An 18,193-nucleotide genomic window follows, 5' to 3' on the forward strand; every position below is an offset into this window, starting at 1 on the left:
ATGTCAGGAATGAGCCAGCTTCACTCCAGCCCCCCGCGCCCCGCCCCCGGCCCTGCCTGGGGGACAGTGGAGTCACTCAGGCTGACCGGCATCTCCCCCGGGGTGGCTTTGTCTCCCTGTTTGTCTCTGCTTCCTGTACTGGCATCGGCAGCAGAGCTCCTGGGCCCTGGCTGGCGCCTCGGCCGTGGGGACTGCCGGCCAGGTGAGCAGGTGGCCAGCGGCCGTGGCCAGGGCCTCAGCCCAGCAGCTGGGAGGCCAGAGCTGGAGGTGGACGCAGGGAGGGGTTGGGAATTCCCTCCTTGGAGGTCCCAGCCCCTTGGGGATGTCCTTTCTCCGCTCTAGTTTCTCTCTCCCCCAGTTCACAGGGACACCTCATTCCAGGCATCCGCTGTGCGTTTCACAGGCAGGTTTCCTCCGGTCTCCACACACAACCCAGAGCGGCCACGGACTTTATCCCCATTTTACAAATGAGGAAACTGAGGCCCAGAGAGAGGAAACAGTGACCAGTGACCAAAAGACAAGGGGCCTGGCATGAGGAGGGCAGTACACTGTCCCCAAATGCCCCTGCCATGTGTCCTACCCACAGGCTGTGTGACCTTGGCGAGTCCCCCCTGGGCCTCCGTGTCCCCATCTGTAAAATGAGTTGGTGGCCCCTTGCTGACTCAGGGGTCAGAGGCTGCCTCTTGTGACTTCTGCTGTGGGTCACTCTGAGAACCTGGATTGTTCTGGCAAACCGTTGACCAGGTGACCTCACTACATGTGGCAAGGAACAGGGTCCTAGAGCCAGCATCCTGAGTGGCCCCGACCCAGCCCGGGGTCGTCGGTAGCTGAAGGGGAGACATCCCCGAGTTGGGGGCTCTGTGAGCCGGTGCCTCTTGGGCTTGTCTCCTCCCTGGGGAGTTCCCTGGGCCTTGTGTCTGTGGAGAGTCCTCTGGCCTGTGGGGCTGCAGGCTGTAGGTGGCAGCCCCCCACCTCTGTGCCCTGCCCGCCCCACCCTCAGCTCACTCTGGGGGCAAATTCAGGTGCTGGCAGCTCCATGGGGAGGCCCCTCCCTCCCTCCCTCCGGAGGTAAGTGTGTCCCCAGAACGGAAGGAAGGAGGTGTGCACAGCAAACAAGATAAAAGCCTGGTGGTGGGGAGACGGCAGGAGGCGGAGGCTTGGGGGCCGTGCTTATCGGGCTTGCTGGAGGAATGTGCCCAAAGATAATTCCCCAGGGTGTGTGTGAAAGGGGTAAAGCACTGGTGGCAGTTGGACCATGGGGACAGCCCTGTCTTTTGGGGACCACAGGGCCTGCTGCAGAGCCAGAAGCCACCAGGGTCTGGACTTGTCCATTCTGCTCATTCACAGGGTCAGTAACTTACGGGTCACCGTTCGCTGTCTGTCAGGGCCTGAGACAAAGTCCACGCTCTGCGTCTGTGGACTGAGCTGGTCACCAGTTGGACATGGCTTTGGGAGGTGACTGGCCCTACATGAATTGCCACTGCGACCTCTTGACCCTCTGACCTTGCCACCACCAGCCTGGGAGGTGGTTGGGCTGGGGGGTGGGGTTCTGCCAGGGGCTAGATTTGCATCACACCAGTGGGCGTATGTTCCTGAGTCACCCCTCACTGCCACCTGAGGGGCGGGCATCGGGAACTAGAAAAACCGGGGTACAGCCCTGGGTGCAGCCACTGTGCCCCAGTTCCCCTGCTTGGAGTGGCCCGGGCCTGCCAGGCAACTGGGACCAGAGAAGCGCTTCACAAGTGTAGCCAGGCTCTTGTGCCAGGCAGGTGACTGTCCTGCTGCTCTGTCCCCAAGGGGCTCCCTGAACGCTGAGCCATTGCTCACCTCTGTGGCCCTGGCATGCGTGTCTAACGTGCCCGTCAGAGGTTTTGCCATTCACTCGCTTACGTTCACTCATTCATCTATCTAGTCGACAGACGTTAGCCGCACCGGCTGCGTGCCAGACCGTGTGCTGGGCCCTGGGACAAATGGCTCAGACTCCATTCCTGCTCTCCAGGTCTCATGAGGGGCCTGATATGGGCAGAAAGCATTTCAAATGGAGCATGAAATCCAGGCCGTGAATTCCCCTGGAGCAAAAATGGTGTTTATCTACCCCACCATCATATCCCAGCACGCAGCCCTGTGCCAGACACGTAGGAAGTGCTCAATTTCTATTTGGTAAACATAAGATTGAGTAATAGATGCCCTAATGGGGCAAAAGGAGACCAGAAATTGGGCAATCTGGAAGGGCTGTGTAGAAGAGCTCAAGCTGGGTATTGAAGGATGCATAGGAGTTTGCTGGTTGGCTAAGGGACAATGAGCATTGTCCCTTGTGGATGCGGATGTGTTTGTGTGTGCCCCTGTCCCCACTTGGCTGCCCAGAATGCTAGGAAATCCAACCATGCCAAGTCAGGAAGACACAGGGGCCTGCTGGTGTCCTGCGTGTGAACTCTGGGGCCCCTGAGCACTGGCACACTGCGGGGGGGCCCTGGGGACAGCCCCTTACAGTTCTGTGGTTGGAGGAGGGGGCAGCACATTCTCGTCAGGCAAGCACATGCCCTGTTGATGCTGCCTCGCCACTGTATTATCTGGCACATCCGCAGCGGAAATCTCTCCAAATTCCCTCTTTCCTGCCGGCAGCAGGCGGGCCACCCCCGGGCTCCGGGGCCAGAGAATGGAAGCCGACTCTTCCCCCACTTCCTCCTCTTGGCATAGGGCTGGGGGCTGGGGAGCAGACACGTGGTGGGGAGCGGGGACACTGGGGGGGTTGGAAGTAGGAAAGCCTTCAGCAGAACCAAGCCCAAGCTGTGGGGGCTTGTGGACCCTCCCTAGGCTGGGAGCCTGGGCTGGGAAGGTGCGATTGTGGTTCTAGGGGCCCCTGGGCACCCCGACTCCGCTCGGCCTGGACCACCTGCAGCCAGCAGTTACCCAGGGTGTCGGCTCCTCGGCAGACAAGTCAGGGCATTTAGAGGAATTGAAATCCCGGGATAAACATGGCCGAGCTTTCTGAGTCTCGTTTTTACTTGAGCTATTTTTGTACTGTAACAGGTAGGTAGTGAGAGGCATGCAAAGTACACATGGACTTCTTAAACACAGTAGGAGACTTCAGAGACCTTTGGGGCCTGGAGGAGGCCGCTTTGGCCACCCCAGCCAACGCCCCCGGTTTGAGTCCACTCTTCTCTTCCCATAGGACATAAATATGCCCAGGCTAAGAAGACCAGTGTTAGGAGGTGCCCCCCCACACACACCCCCAGCTGCTCTGAAATTAGTCTTGGGATTTTCTGGCTGTTGAAGCGAGTCAGGACTCAGCTCCTCTGTCTTTGAGCTTGTTTCAGAATGTTCATTTCTCTCTGCTCCAGATTGAGACGTTCGTGGGAAAGGAGAGAGGGAAAGGAAAGTCGGGCATCCTGGGTTCAAGTTTCGGTTTCGTGTCTTAGGAGCCTGTTGACCTTGGACAAGCAGTTCCGTCACTCTGAGCATCAGTTCCTCACCTCCAGGGTGGAGTGAATGATCACAGTGCCCAAGCGTAACAGGAATATTGTGAGGACTAAGTGCATGTCAAGTGTTCGGCCCAGGAGCCGCACACAGTAACAGCTTCCTCCGTGATCCTTGTACTGGGGCTCCAGGCTCTGCACAGAGCAGGAGTCGGGCACCAGGCCCCCTCTGTCCTGGACAAGCCCCCTTCCCTGTGGCATGTGCCCGAGCTCTTTCAGGGCCTGTGCTGAGGTTTTGACGTGGCAGGACACGCAGAGGGGGTGGAAAGGCGGCTGGGGTGGCCTCCAGGCCCTCTCTGCAAGCAGAGTCATTAACAGGAAGTCACTGTCCAAGACCTTAAGGACCTCGGTGTCCTTTGAGTCATGAGTCTCAGTCTCCTTTGCCACTTCTGCTCACACAAAGGACTGGAGAAGGAGGGAGACTTTGTCCAGGAATTTTTCTTGACAGTGTAGATCTGACTGTGCCATTATTGTTGGCATCAAACCGTCAGTGGCTCTCGTTGCTCCCAGGATAAGGTCCTGCCTCTGTGGCCTGGCATTAAAGGTCTTTCTCAGTCTGGTCCCTGGAGACCTCTCAGCCTTATTGCCTACTGCTCCCCCAATTTGTGCCCAACAAAGCCACTCATACTTTCTGTGTTAGTCTTGCTCTTTCTCACCCCTAACTCTTTTTCCCAATATTTCTGCCCTGCTGAACTCCTACTTAGCCTCGAAGCCCCAGCTGAAATATCCCTCTGTGACTCCTGAGGTCTCTGGCCAAGGTGATCTCCACCCCCCACCCCTTTGCCCACCCCTTCATGGTAGACACTGTCTCGTGTTCCTGCTGCCCGAGTTCAGGGGCTTCCTCTCGTCTCAGGGCCTGTGCCTCACGCAGGGCCGGGCACAGAGTAGGGCATCAGTGAGTGAGGGATGAATGTGGTGCTGAGGTTGGAGGTGTCTCAGGACCCTCTCCACAGGATAAGTTGAAGGGGGTGGTGATTGTAGGGTGTGGAAGAGGTCCCTAGGGCGACCCCACCTCCCTCTAGCCACCAGCAGCCTCCCCAGCCCGGGACAGCCCTGCACAGTGGGCCCTGTGTCTGGGCAGCTTCCTGCCTGTGGGGCCAGGAAGGGGTTTGGGGCTGGGGCAGGATAGGGCGGTGGGAAGGAGAAGCCTCTGGAGTCAGGTGAGCCCCCAGCCGGCCTGGCCAGGACAGGACTGGCCACTGGGGAGGAAGAGCTCCTTCCTGGCTGCCCTCCTGAGTGGCGGAAATGACTCGATCCTGGAAGCGGATCCAGAGAAAATCCTGGAGGTCTGGCCTTTCCTGCTTCCTGTCGGCCAGCCCCGGAACAGGAAGGTGGTCAGGCGCTGGGGTGGGAGGAGCACCCGCAGGGGTGGCATCCTGAGCTGGTGTGCCTGGCTGATCATTGGAGGTGGTGGTGATAGTCAGTCGACAAACACAAATGGTGAAGAAGACACAGTTACTGCCCTGGGCAGTTCAACACCCAGGTGGGGACCTTCATCTGGCCGGTCTGCCCGGATTAAAGAGGATAAGGCAGGTGGGCAGCGTGCTGTGGCCTGTGCTGAGCCAGGTGTGAGAGAGGAGTCTTAGGAAGCTGAAGGGTGAGATGTGGGCCTTGATTGCCAGGCCTAGGGGCGTGGCACTTCTTGGGAGAGCCAGCAGGGAGTGATGCAAAAGTGTGGAGCACGTGGGCGAGGCACTTCCTGGGTGCCCGGTGTGGGCTAGGTGCTTGCCACTCGATTTCTCGTCACAAGACAATTTACCAATGCGGTTTGGCGACTTGCTGGGGTCCCATGGTGAGGGAGTGGAAAAGCCTCTTGGGGTGGGAACTGGCTGGACTGATGTCTGTCCCTGTGCCCACCAGCCTGCTCGCCTGGATTCTTCAAGTCCGAGGCGTCCGAGAGCCCCTGTTTGGAGTGCCCTGCACACACCCTGCCATCCCCCGAGGGGGCCACCTCCTGTGAGTGTGAAGAAGGCTACTTCCGGGCACAGCAGGACCCGCTGTCGATGCCCTGCACCCGTGAGTCTTGCAGTGGGTCAGGGAGGGGTGACTGAGGTGGGCATGGCGCAGGGGTTAACGTGTCCAGGGCTTCCTGGATCCGAGCCCCGGCCTCTGCCCTCTGCGCAGGCCCTCCCTCCGCTCCGCACTACCTCACGGCCATAGGCATGGGCGCCAAAGTGGAGCTGCGCTGGACGCCCCCCCAGGACAACGGGGGCCGCGAGGACATCATCTACAGTGTCACCTGCGAACAGTGCTGGCCCGAGTCAGGCGAGTGTGGGCCCTGTGAGGCCAGCGTGCACTACTCTGAGCCACCGCACGCGCTGACCCGCACCAGCGTGACGGTCAGTGACCTGGAGCCCCACATGAACTACACCTTCGTCGTGGAGGCCCGCAACGGCGTCTCAGACCTGGTGACCAGCCGCAGCTTCCGAACCGCCAGCGTCAGCATCAACCAGACAGGTGAGGGCACGGGGGTGGTGGCTGTGCCCTTGGGGCCTGCCCAGGTGGGGCTTCAAGAGGATGGCCACCAGGGCTTGGCTGTGTCCAGAGAGAGGCAGCAGCAAGTGGTTAAAAACAGTCTCTGGAGTCGCTTCTGAACTCTGTGACTGTGGGCAAGTTACTTAACCTCTCTGAGCCTCAGTTTCCTCACCTGTAAAATGGGGGTAATAGGGCTATTGAGAGGATTTAATAAATTCTTGTATATAAGGCCCTTACAACGGTGCCTGGTCCATAGAAAGGAAATAACAAGAGTTGGAGGTTTTGTTTTTATTATTTGTGCACTCCTAAACCCACAGGGCCCCTCTGATGTGCCAGCCATGGTAGGGCCGGCGCTGGGGCTCTGTGCCCTGGAGCTGGAAGTTAAGAATCCCAAGGTGGGGGCCAGTGCACTCCGCTTCGGTGACCCAGGGTTTTGCAGGTTCAGATCCGGGGCGCGGATATGGCACCGCTCATCAGGCATTGCTGAGGTGGCGTCCCACATGCCAAAACTAGACGGACCCACAACTAGAATATACAACTATGTACTGGGGGGATTTGGGGAGAAGAAGAAGAAAAAGAAAAGAATATTGGCAACAGATGTTAGCTCAGGTGCCAATCTTTAAAAAAAAGAATCCCAGAGTGGGGTCTCAAGAGGCTGGGCTGCAGAGGGGACCGGGTGTGGGTGCACTCACCCCCCGCCCCCAGGTGGCTCCTCACACCCCTCCCCCACTGGCTTTCCTGCCCAGAGCCCCCCAAGGTGAAGCTGGAGGGCCGCAGCACCACCTCACTGAGCGTCTCCTGGAGCATCCCCCCGCCACAGCAGAGCCGCGTGTGGAAGTACGAGGTCACCTACCGCAAGAAGGTAACTCCCAGAGGGTCGGAGCTGGCCCCAGCTGGGCTGCGAGCAGAGGACCGGCTGGTCACATAGATGCTCGCTGCATGACACAGCTGTCTGATGAAGCTCCATTCTGCAGTTGGGGAAACTGAGGTCTGGGGACATCCTGAGAGTCACCTCTCCTGGGCCAGCACAGCAGAGATTTGTGGGAAAGAAGACACAGTGTTCTGGAATCTCCAGAAGACATAGTTGGGGGTGAGGGAAGGAACATAATCTTGGGGATCAGGCAGACGTGGGTCTGAGTCCTGGGTCATGCATTTGCTGGCGATGACCTTGAGTCAGTCCCTTCCCTTCTCTGAGCCGCACTTTCCTCTTCTGTAAGAAGGGCATCGAGTTTGCTAACATAGGTGAGCCACCTTGCTAAGCTGCGGGTGGTCTCTGGTGTGCTGAACTGATGCCCTGGTCCTGCCCTCATTGTCCCCCTCTACCCGCTGGCCAACCACAGGGGGACTCCAACAGCTACAACGTGCGCCGCACTGAGGGCTTCTCCGTGACCCTGGATGACCTGGCTCCGGACACCACCTACCTGGTCCAGGTGCAGGCGCTGACGCAGGAGGGCCAGGGTGCCGGCAGCAAGGTGCACGAGTTCCAGACGCTGTGTGAGTTGGGGGCCAGGGCGTGGGCCAGGCCAGGGCCCTGAAAAGGAGCAGTTGGGACATCCTAGCAGGAAGAAATGGATCAAAGGACTTAGAAATGCCCCCGTCCTGGTCAGCCAGGGCCTAGGACAGCCCTGTGTGGGTTGGTCCCAACCCACTGGGGAGGGGGCAGAATTGAGAGCTGGGGGAAGGAGACCAGGGCCGTGCATTCAGGGCACTTGTGAGAAGGAAGGACATAGGCTTTGGCATTGTCAAACGCAGTTCCAATTGGGCATTGTGGAAAGAGTCCTGTCATCAGTCCCATAGCCCTGGGAGTACCCACTCTGTTCCCTGGGGACAGCCCCTCCTTCACCTATGCAATGGGAATAAATATCCACGTCAACCATCACAAGTAAAAGCACTTGGCACTGTGTGGGGTCCCTAAAGTGGGCCTTGGGTGCAGCAAGGTGTTTGGGGCTGGGGGGCTCCCTTGTCATCAGCTGGTCTCCCCTGATAGCCACGGAAGGATCTGGCAACATGGCGGTGATTGGCGGAGTGGCCGTCGGTGTGCTCTTGCTCCTGGTGCTGGCAGGAATCGGCCTCTTCATCCACCGCAGGTTTGTTGGAGCCCATGCCCCGGCTTCCCAAGGGCTTAGCTGGGACACAGGGTGGGGGGGAGGGCTGGAAACTCAAGTTTCCTGTCTGGAAAATGGGGCTGATAGTAATCTAATTCCTGCCTCCCGGGGGGAGTGAAGATGAAATGAACTGTAAAGAGCACGGCGCAGCGCCTGGCACGCCGTCGGGCCTCGGGACACGGTGGCCATTATTAACGGTGTGTCCACACTGCCTGCACGCACAGGCCGGAAGTGCTGGGGAGCGCTGGGGAGGAAAGCCCTCATTATGGCCATTACGGGGCCGTTACGGGGCGGAGATCCCAAGGAGTGAGCCCTGCCTGCTCATTTCCCCTCCACCTCTCCCCCGGCGGAGCAGAGTGCTGAGCACACCAAGCCCCTACTCAGGACCCGAGCAGAGTCAGCAGGGTCCCTGGCTGAGCAGGCCGCTGACCACCCTGTGTGTTTGATTCCCCTGGGGTTCTCTTAGGAGGAGGAGCCTGCGGACCCGACAGTCCTCAGAGGACGTTTACTTCTCCAAGTCAGGTGAGATGCCGCCCCTCCAGGCCCGCTCGGCCCTGCCATCCCCACAGGCCTCCCTTGCTCTGTGGTAGAGATGGGGCCAACCAGGCATTCCCGGGGCTCTGCGGGTGGGCCCAGGGCTTCCTCGGGCAGCTCAAAGGGGCTGAGCCAGAAGCTCCATGCCCCACAGCCTGGTGCAAGTCTCCTGAGATCCCTGGTCACGTTGCCACCTTCCCCTCTAGGGCAGTCCCTTGCAGTGACCCCTCCTTGAGCTGTCTGTGACCTTGCCCCTCCTTCCCCCTTCCAGAACAGCTGAAGCCCCTGAAGACATACGTGGACCCCCACACATATGAGGACCCCAACCAGGCTGTGCTCAAATTTACCACCGAGATCCATCCATCTTGTGTCACGCGGCAGAAGGTGATCGGAGCAGGTGAGGTTGACGCACCTGCCGAGGGGCCTGCTAGAGGTTGGGAGCACCTGACACCCAGCTCACTGGGGTGCTTCTGCCACCTTGCTTGCCTACAGGAGAGTTTGGGGAGGTGTACAAAGGGACCCTGAAGGTGTCAGGGAAGAAGGAGGTCCCTGTGGCCATCAAGACGCTGAAAGCCGGCTACACAGAGAAGCAGCGGGTGGACTTCCTCAGCGAGGCCAGCATCATGGGCCAGTTCAGCCACCACAACATCATCCGCCTGGAGGGCGTCGTCTCCAAATGTGAGGCTTGGTGCCAGAGGTGGGGCTGGGAGACCCTCAGGGACCTGACCCATTGCGGGGGGTGGAGAGGGGCCGCCCACTGGGGCAACCGAATAGGGCCTCTGTCGGTAGCTGTGCCCAACCCCCCACACCTGTGCCACCTCTCTACACCTGTGGCCATCTCCTTACCCCTGTGCCCACCCCTTGCAGACAAGCCCATGATGATCATCACTGAGTACATGGAGAACGGGGCCCTGGACAAGTTCCTTCGGGTAAGGATGTGGGCTGGGGTGGGCGGGCATTCGTGGCCAGTGTGCTGGAGGGCGCCCTGGTGGGCTCGGGGCCAGCTGGCAGCTGAGGACCTGTGCTCTGGCAGGAGAAGGATGGTGAGTTCAGCGTGCTGCAGCTGGTGGGCATGCTGCGGGGCATCGCAGCCGGCATGAAGTACCTGGCCAACATGAACTACGTCCACCGCGACCTGGCCGCCCGCAACATCCTTGTCAACAGCAACCTGGTCTGCAAGGTGTCTGACTTCGGCCTGTCCCGCGTGCTGGAGGATGACCCCGAGGCCACCTACACCACCAGTGTAAGTGCTAGGGCGGCTGTCACCCCTGGGGATGGAGAGCTCGAGGGTGAAGCAGCCTCCGCCTGCTCCGGGGTCCTCTCACCTGCCCTCCTGGGGCAAGAACACCTCTAGGAGCACGGAGGAGGGGTCTTGATTGCAATTTCTGGCCCTGGCTGCGATAGTCCCAGGGCTGGCCAGAGGGGACAGTAGTGACTGGGCCTGGTTCCCTGCAGGGTGGCAAGATCCCCATCCGCTGGACGGCCCCGGAGGCCATCTCCTACCGCAAGTTCACCTCGGCCAGCGATGTGTGGAGCTATGGCATTGTCATGTGGGAGGTGATGACGTACGGCGAGCGGCCCTACTGGGAGCTGTCGAACCACGAGGTAGGCCCCTCACCCTGCCCAGGCCGGCCCTGGACCTGAGCTTAAATCCTTTACTCATTCCTGAACCCCAGGGGGTGGGCAAAAAAGAGTTTGGGGGGCTAATCTTCATCTGGTACAGCCATTCACTGGTTCATTTGGTAAATGTTTATTGAGGGCCTACTATGTGCCTGACCTTGTGCTGGGTTCCAGCCCCAGTCCCTGTTTACAGTCAGTGGGAGGACAAGGAAACAGTTAGTGGAAGGGGTGTGCATGTATGTGTGTATCCATGTGTGCACGTGGGTGTGTGCATTCATATGTGCATGCAGTCATGAGTGCATGTACATACATGCATTTGTGTGTGTGCGCACATGTGCCTGCTGCCTCACGCGGCCTGGAAGGCGTCTCAGAGGAGGTGACGTCTCTGCTGAGACTACAGCACAGTAAGGTAGCCAGGTGAAGACACAGAGGGGGAAGAGTGCTCTGGCCGAAGGGAGCAGCTTCTACAGATGTCCAGAGACTGGAGCAAGGCTGCCCGCCAGGCACACAGCATGGCTGCTGCCTGGGGTGCCCTGTGAGGGAGCAGGGACTCTGGAGACGGCCCCTTAGCACTTGCCCTTTGTATGGTTCTGAAGGTCACATGTTGGGCTCGAGAAAGGAGGCCTATCCCCTCTGTTTCTGGGGTTCCCCTTCCCTCCTGTGCCCATGGGGGCATGTACGGGGGTTTCCAGGGGGCCTGCGTGGGTATGGGGGCTTTGAAGACACCCCTGACATCCTGTCCCCTGCCAGGTGATGAAAGCCATCAACGACGGCTTCCGGCTCCCCACGCCCATGGACTGCCCCTCCGCCATCTACCAGCTCATGATGCAGTGCTGGCAGCAGGAGCGCGCCCGCCGCCCCAAGTTCGCCGACATTGTCAGCATCCTCGACAAGCTCATCCGGGCTCCCGACTCCCTCAAGACCCTGGCTGACTTTGACCCCCGGTGAGTTCCATGGCCTCTGCCCATGGCGGCCCCCCGTTCTATTCCTGAGACACGTCTGTGGAGCGGCAGCCAAGGGTAGTGGGCAGGGGACTCTGAAGTGACGCAGCGGCTTCCTCAGACAGGACAGGGCACGGCGCAGATGATACTGACGGAAGAAATCAACACAGATGGTAGATGTGCCGGGCCACGCTCAGCGCTTAACGTGTTTTAACTCATTCAAAGAAGCTACAGGATGGGTCCTATAATTATCCCCCTTTTGTAGATGAGGAAACTGAGACAGAGGGCAATTAAGCATCTTGTGTTCTGGCAAGTGGCCAGGCTGGGACTGTGGCTCCAGGACCCTGAACCTCTCTCCTAACATTCCGTGATTTTGTTATTATTTGAGGTGGTATTGTCAGTAGGAGTAGGGGAGGCGTCGGTAGCTATCAACACTGTGCCAGGCTGTCACCCTGAGCGCTCCCTGACTTGGCTTCCCCATTGCCCCGTTGAGGAAACTGAGGCACGGGGCAGTCTGCCCAGTTAGGGAGCGGCAGGCCCGGGGCCCAGGGTGGGCTGGGTGCAGCAGCCTCTTATCCGAGGGCGGGTGGTTCCTGTTACAGGGTGTCCATCCGGCTACCCAGCACCAGCGGCTCGGAGGGAGTGCCCTTCCACACAGTGTCCGAGTGGCTTGAGTCCATCAAGATGCAGCAGTACACAGAGCACTTCCTGGCGGCTGGCTACACCGCCATCGAGAAGGTGGTGCAGATGACCAACGAGTGAGTCTGGCCCTGCCGGGGCCACCCATCCACCAGCCTCCCGCCTTCTGGGACTGCTTCTGGCTCCAGCACCCATCTGCTCTTCTCTCTACCCCCCAGCACTCCCCTCCCTTCTCTTTCTCTCTCCTCTTTTGGAGAGAGGAGCTTCACAGGAAGGGCAGAGCCCTGTGGGCGGCCAGCAATTCTGCTTGGCTCCCTCCTCTTCCTGCATCTTTTCTTGAGAGCAGGAAGATAATAGTAATTGTAATAACAACAGGAGCGTTTCTGGGGGGCTGACCGTGTGGTGGCTCTGTGCTTGAGCACTTTGAGTCAGTCCTCGTGACAACTCAGCAGGGGGCTCCTGTCAGTGTTCGCACTGGACAGGTGACAAACGGGGCAGATACGTGCGGTGACTTGCCCAGGGTCCCATGGCCACTAGGGGCGGAGTGGCATTCCAGTCCTGGTCAGTCAGGGTCCCGAGCACAGGGACCACAGAGGTCGTTAGTGGAGAGACCGGGTCTCAGAGAGGTTAGGTGGCCTACTTCAGGTGACACAGTTCATAGCCAGGACTCTGAAAAAGAAAGGCTTGCTTTCACAGCCATCGCCTGATTGCGTTCCCTGTTCGCCTTGTGAATAGATGCTGTTATTAGTTCCCCATTTACAAGTGGGGAAACTGAGGCTGAGGGGTTACAGAGCTTGCCTGAGGTTACACAGCCCGTTAGGGGCAGCCTTCCTCTCCAGGATGCCGAGAAGAAATAGGCAGAGCCCTTGGACTTCCCAGCTGATGCCCAGGAGAGAGGGCCCTGGGCCAACCCCTCCTGGTACCTCTCCCCACGTGGTTGACTCTCAGGCCTATGGTCCATCCTGGCAAGAAGTGCCAGTTACCCCTCACCCCAGTCCTGGGGACGACCCTTTGTCAGGCTGCCTGATGGAGCTCTTCTCTCCTCCCAGCTCCGGCATCGGGGGCCTTTCCCGGCAGGCCCTTGGCACAGACACCGCCTCCTGCCCCAGGAGGGAGAAAACATTATCTTCTTAGCCTTTTGTGCTTCTAAAAATAGTGTTATATGGTCCCAATAGCCCAGTTTGTACAGGGTCCAAGGTCATGGCAGGAATGGGCCCCTGGGGCTGGGAGGTTTTGGGAACCACATGGAGGGGACAGCCCGGGCCTCCCACAGTTCTGAGATTTGAGCCTGTGCATGAACATTCTCCAGGGCCTCTGAAAAACACTCAGCTGGGCTTCTGACCTGTTGGCCAAGGCCTCTCAGTTCAGGCGATGGCCTGTCCGAGGGGACGGCCAGGGATGGGAGTCAGGCGGGGACAGAGCTGCCCAGAGGGAGGCATGGAGATGTGAAGAGAGGAGGCGGGTCCCAGGGTCTCTTTGTCGTCAGCCAGCAGCAGGGCCCCAAGCCTGTGCTCTGGGTTCAAGTCCCACATTTGCCTCTTCGTAGCAGGTGACCTTGGGCAAATGAGGTTCCATCCTTGAGCCTTGGTCTCCATGTCCCCATCGTGGGATTGCATGAGTGCAATGCAGATGACACACCTGGTGCACAGGAGGGCCTTAATCCATGTTACTGTCCCCTTTTCCTCCACTCCCTTGCTTTCTGCCCACAGCCTGTGGGCCAATGCCAGGGTTCCTGGGCCCCTCCTTTTCTGGGGACCTGCAACAACCCCCATTCCCCTCCAGGGCTCCCACCAGGGGCAGCACAGCTTCTCTTCTGGGTGAGCAGAGCTGAGGGCAAGAAGTGCTTATAGGAAACACGTGTTCTCAGAAGCTTCCCGAAATAGCCCGGGGTGCTCCTCGGCCAATTCCTTTCCCACGAGCAGGGGCAAGGCTGTCTTGGATGGATGGAGGCTGTGTGTGTGCATGTGTGTTGTGTTTTGAAAAGGCCTAGATAAAGACAGGAAGTCATTCCACGCTCCCCCCTCCTCCCACCAGCCCGTTGGCCCTTGGAGCTGGGGCTGCGTGACTCCCATCACCGCTGCCTCCTCCTTGTCTCAGATCAGTGAAGTAAACGGGATCTCAGCACGTTTTCACCCTGAAGGGTGGATCCCGGGGCGGGGCGGGGTGGGGGCTCTGAGCTGGCCTCAGAGTTCAGCCCTTTCCTGATGGGGTCGGGGTTTAGACCTCAATGTCCTCCCCTCCTCAGCCTCCCTGCTTCTCTGACTCCCTCTCAAGGGGCTGGCTGCTCGTCCCCTGTGGTCCCACATGGCCACCTTTTCTCAGGGTGAGCATTCACTGCGTTCTTGTGGAGTCTCTTGAGTTTCTAGCTAGACCAGTGGTTCTAAATGTTTTTTGAGGAGCTGATGAAAGGTGGATGTTGCGCCCCAGCCCATCAAGCTGCATCCCATGTCCGAGGCTGCTACATACGGTGTCCTGTGAGGGGTGGGGCACCGACTGACATCTTCTGGTCTCCGCACGCCCGCAGCAGAGGCTTGGTGCTGCTGGAGCGTGTGCTGAGAGGATGAATGATCGGACACATAGGCTCCGGGAGCCATCTCTCATTCCACTCTCCTTGTGCCCAGCGCCAGCACACAGTAGGTGCTTACTGGGGAGCTGTGGCCTTTGAATTTCCCAGGGCAGGGTTGGCATTGTGAGTGCTCAGACTCACAAAGGAAAAAGGTGGCCTCTGTCATGTGTCTCCCCACCCCTGTGATGGGAGCTGATAGGAGTAACTGCCCTGGATCCTGGAGGGGAAAACAGGCTGGGGCAGGAATAAGCTTGGAATGGTCTGCAATAGGCCACACACATTGTCCAGTCTGTGCCCCTCATCCTGGGTGTCTCTGTGGTTAGGAAATAGGCAGGGAAATTGTGGGGGACTTTGTGTTGGAAGAGAACGGGGCTGGGGCAGGTGGCTCACCTGTGTCCAATCAGAGCCTCTCATTTTACATGTAAAGAAACTGAGGCCCAAAGACAGGACAGGACCCACCCACGGCTTTGATGGCATCCAGGACTAGAATTCAACCTTCTCCCTCCAGCCCAGGGCTCTTGCCTCCTATGGGCCTCAGAAACAGCCTCAGCCCCCACCCTGCCAGATTGACTACACCAGTCTGGGGTAGGGGTCCAAGGCGGCCTGGGCAATGGCTCGCTCTCCGCTGAAGTGTTCATTCACGCATCCATTCATTCATCTGCAGACACTCCTTGAGGACCTACTGTGTACCAGGCTCAGCCTGGACCCCCGGAGGGAACAAGGGTGAGGGGATGAGCCCAGGACACTAGGTCTCAGCCGTGGCCCTCCAATAGCTCCCATAACCCATTGGTTCTTAAGCCATACATCAGGGCCTTTGGGACCTAATAAAATGCACACTCCCTGCCCCACCTTCAGAACATCGAGGTCAGTGAGTCTGGAGTTGGGCCCAGGATCCTGCCTTTTCAGTGGGTGCCTGCTTCCCCAGTGGTCCGATTGCTTATCTGGGAGCCACACTTTGAGACCCACAGGGTGGGAGAGCAGCACTTCCTTTTTGACACCCCCAGCTGCATAGGTTAGAAACGGCCCCGCAGTAGTAGGTTAGGAGTTCTCCCAGGTGTCCGATTTCTGGCCTTCTTGCTGCCGCGGGAGCAGCCAGCCCCCTCCTGGAGGTCCCCGAGCCGCCCCCCCACACACACCTGGGTCTGCCCTTCCATGCTCAGCACTTCTCCAAAGGCTCACAGAGCCTGTGGGAAAGTCACGTCTCCGGAATTGCAAATAGGAGCTTGCACCATGTAATTAGCTGCATTTACAGCCAGGAGACGGCCCATAAAAACCTGGGTGTTTTCATGGGTTTGGGCTGGTGGGTGAGGACAGTGGAAGAGAAAACTCCCAGAGTGAGCAATAAACCTGCTCCAGGGCTCCTGGGGGTGGAAGTGGTTTTATGGGGGGGTGGAGGGGCATGAAAAGTGGGGCAGGGAAGGGTGGTGGGCTGCTGGGCACATCTTCCTACCTGGCACCGAGGCCCCCCTTCCCCCTCTGCCACCAGTTTCCAGGGTCTCCCACCCTCCAGTTAGGCACCATTGTCCCACTTTACAGGTGAGGAAATTGAGGTTCCTAAAGGAAAAACACCTGCCTCAGGGTGACCTAGTCACTGCTCTGGTGACCCACAAGCCCCTCCCATTAAAGGCCAGCAGAACTTTAACCCTTGATGATCCCTCAGCAGGTATTTCCCCAAGTTCTTCCTCAGTTATCAGTGGGAACTTGGAGGGAGTGAGGGGTGAAATAAGGCAATGGCTAGGGAGAGACCTCAGGTGGAGAGCTTTGAGCAACACCGCTGGAGCGTCCCTGGTCCCTGTGCACCTGGCAATGGCATCAGTGCTGCCTAGGGAGGGGGCCTTAGCTGAGGACAGGAGGGACAGACCTGGGGTCAGGGAGGGGGCCATTTGTTCACAGCTCTTTGATTCCCAGCTCTTCCGCTTCCTAGCTGTGTGACTTTGGGCAAATCACTTCACCTCTCTGAGCCTCAGTTTTCTAATCTGCACAATGGGGGTGAAAAGAGCACCCACTTCACAGACAATCGTGCAGATTTGATTTTAAAAAAAGCCCCTCCCAGAGTCAGCGCTGCTGTCATTTTCTTAACTTTGTCGACATTGGCAAGCTTTGGGGACGGGGCTCCTCCTGTGAGGCCTCTGCCTAACTAGAGCTCTCTTGCGCCCCAGGTCCCAAGGCCCCTGCCTGCTCCCTCTTCTCCCCACCTCCACCTCCCTCTTGCAGCTGCCCCCCTCTCCCGAGCCGGCCCCTAACTCTCCCTCTCCCCCTCCCGCCCACAGCGACATCAAGAGGATTGGCGTGCGGCTGCCCGGCCACCAGAAACGCATTGCCTACAGCCTGCTGGGGCTCAAGGACCAGGTGAACACAGTGGGGATCCCCATCTGAGCCCCAACCGTCCCCAAGCCCCCCTTGGCCAAGAATACTTGAAGAAACAGAGTGGCCTCCCTTCCAGCTCACACTGGGCCACCAGGGACCTTATTTATTGCTAGTTGTTCCTTATTGACGCCACCCTGAGGCCTCTGCTGGGGGGGTCGTGGACGACACCTTGGCCTAAACTGAGGAGATGCTCAGGGACCCCGGGCCGGGGGGGCCTCTTCACCTGCGAAGGACAGACAGCCAAGCACTTAGCAGGCACTGCCATGTTCCCAGCATCCCTGGGGCAGGAGCCCGCCCAAGGCCTTCGGACGCACATGTGGGACGTTTCCAAACTGACCTCCCCTTTGCTGTCTCGGGAGGTGGGGGCTTAGCCCATGGCCGCGGGAACAGGGTACCTCAAGCCCCACCCACTCACAAGAAGCAGACAGACAGCAGACGCAGCTGGGCAAGACCCACCGTGGTCCCCATCTTTCCAGTGCCTTCCTCAGCCCCAATGGGCCAAAACCTCCTGCTTCCCCGGGGCCCTCACAGGATGCTTGGTTGTGTTGAGGTTTTTTAAATATGTATTTTGTACTTTGTGGAGAGAATGTGTGTGTGGCAGGGGCCTGGCCAGGGCTGGGGTCAGACGACGGCCCGTGTCAGATGTTCCCAGGCTGGGGGCCGGTCCATCGGGTCCCTCGCCCCCATTTAGACAACATTCACCACTCTGTCAGTGTTAACGATTTTGTTTTGTTGGGTATTTTTTTTGAATCTTAATTTATTATTATTTTTTTTATATTTATTGTTAGGAAATGACTTATTTCTGCTATGAAATAAAGCTGCAGATGGTTCAAACTGATCTTGGTTTTGAGTCTTTGAAGGGCCTGTGGGGTCAGAGAGGCCTTCTGTGTCGGAAGTGGGGTGAAGGGCTCACCCCCACCCCAAGTGTTTAAATAGAGCTTCTTGTGCAAGGCACACGTCATGTACCCCTGGCGTGGGGGCAGGTGGGAGGCGGGCAGGGGGCCAGGGAGCAGGCCCCGCTGAGCCAGGCCTCCATGCCAGCGGGCCTCTGTCGTCTTTGATCTCCGGGCTTCTGAAGGGCTGAGAGGCAGAATGGTGGGAGCAGCCATCAGCCTCCGTCCCGCACGTCTCCACGGAGCTGTTGAAATAGATTCTGCCACCACCCGTGGAGGGCTGTGAGGGTTACAAAAGGTGTTGGCAAGCTTTGGCTTCTTGGAACCCCAGCACACTAGGTTTGGTGGGTGGCCCCATTTTACAGAAAAGGAACACTGAAGCCGGGCCCAGTAACAGGGCTTGCCCAAGGCCACACAGCAAGTTAGAGGCAGAGGCTGGAATGGAAAGCAGCAATCCAACTTAGACGCTTTTCTCATAGATGAAAAGACTGAGACTCAGAGATGTGCAGTGACTTGCCCTAAGTCACACAGCAAGCAGGAGTGGAGGCCTTAAGGGAAACGAGAGTCCCAATTTCAC

General features: G+C 58.6%; 1 protein-coding gene across 4 annotated transcripts in view; it reads left to right on the plus strand.

Moving 5' to 3' along the window:
- The window catches only part of EPHA2 (EPH receptor A2), a 34,044-nt gene extending 16,483 nt beyond the window's left edge, over positions 1 to 17,561 (plus strand). For 2 of the 4 annotated variants that reach the window (XM_070252663.1, XM_001488739.6), the window contains exons 4-17: positions 5,337 to 5,492; positions 5,601 to 5,933; positions 6,698 to 6,813; positions 7,292 to 7,445; positions 7,939 to 8,038; positions 8,523 to 8,578; positions 8,862 to 8,987; positions 9,083 to 9,268; positions 9,458 to 9,519; positions 9,624 to 9,833; positions 10,046 to 10,195; positions 10,961 to 11,154; positions 11,754 to 11,909; positions 16,627 to 17,561. In XM_070252663.1, the coding sequence (XP_070108764.1) occupies positions 5,337 to 5,492; positions 5,601 to 5,933; positions 6,698 to 6,813; positions 7,292 to 7,445; positions 7,939 to 8,038; positions 8,523 to 8,578; positions 8,862 to 8,987; positions 9,083 to 9,268; positions 9,458 to 9,519; positions 9,624 to 9,833; positions 10,046 to 10,195; positions 10,961 to 11,154; positions 11,754 to 11,909; positions 16,627 to 16,732 (2,105 nt within the window). In that variant the 3' untranslated portion in view covers positions 16,733 to 17,561. Of the gene's footprint in view, positions 1 to 5,336; positions 5,493 to 5,600; positions 5,934 to 6,697; positions 6,814 to 7,291; positions 7,446 to 7,938; positions 8,039 to 8,522; positions 8,579 to 8,861; positions 8,988 to 9,082; positions 9,520 to 9,623; positions 9,834 to 10,045; positions 10,196 to 10,960; positions 11,155 to 11,753; positions 11,910 to 16,626 lie in introns of all 4 variants that reach the window. The other 2 variants (XM_023635697.2, XM_023635696.2) reach the window with 1 other exon arrangement.
- Positions 17,562 to 18,193: the final 632 nt, after the last annotated feature.

This window comes from Equus caballus, chromosome 2, assembly GCF_041296265.1.
Source record: "Equus caballus isolate H_3958 breed thoroughbred chromosome 2, TB-T2T, whole genome shotgun sequence".
In the NCBI taxonomy this organism is placed as follows: Eukaryota; Metazoa; Chordata; class Mammalia; order Perissodactyla; family Equidae; genus Equus; species Equus caballus.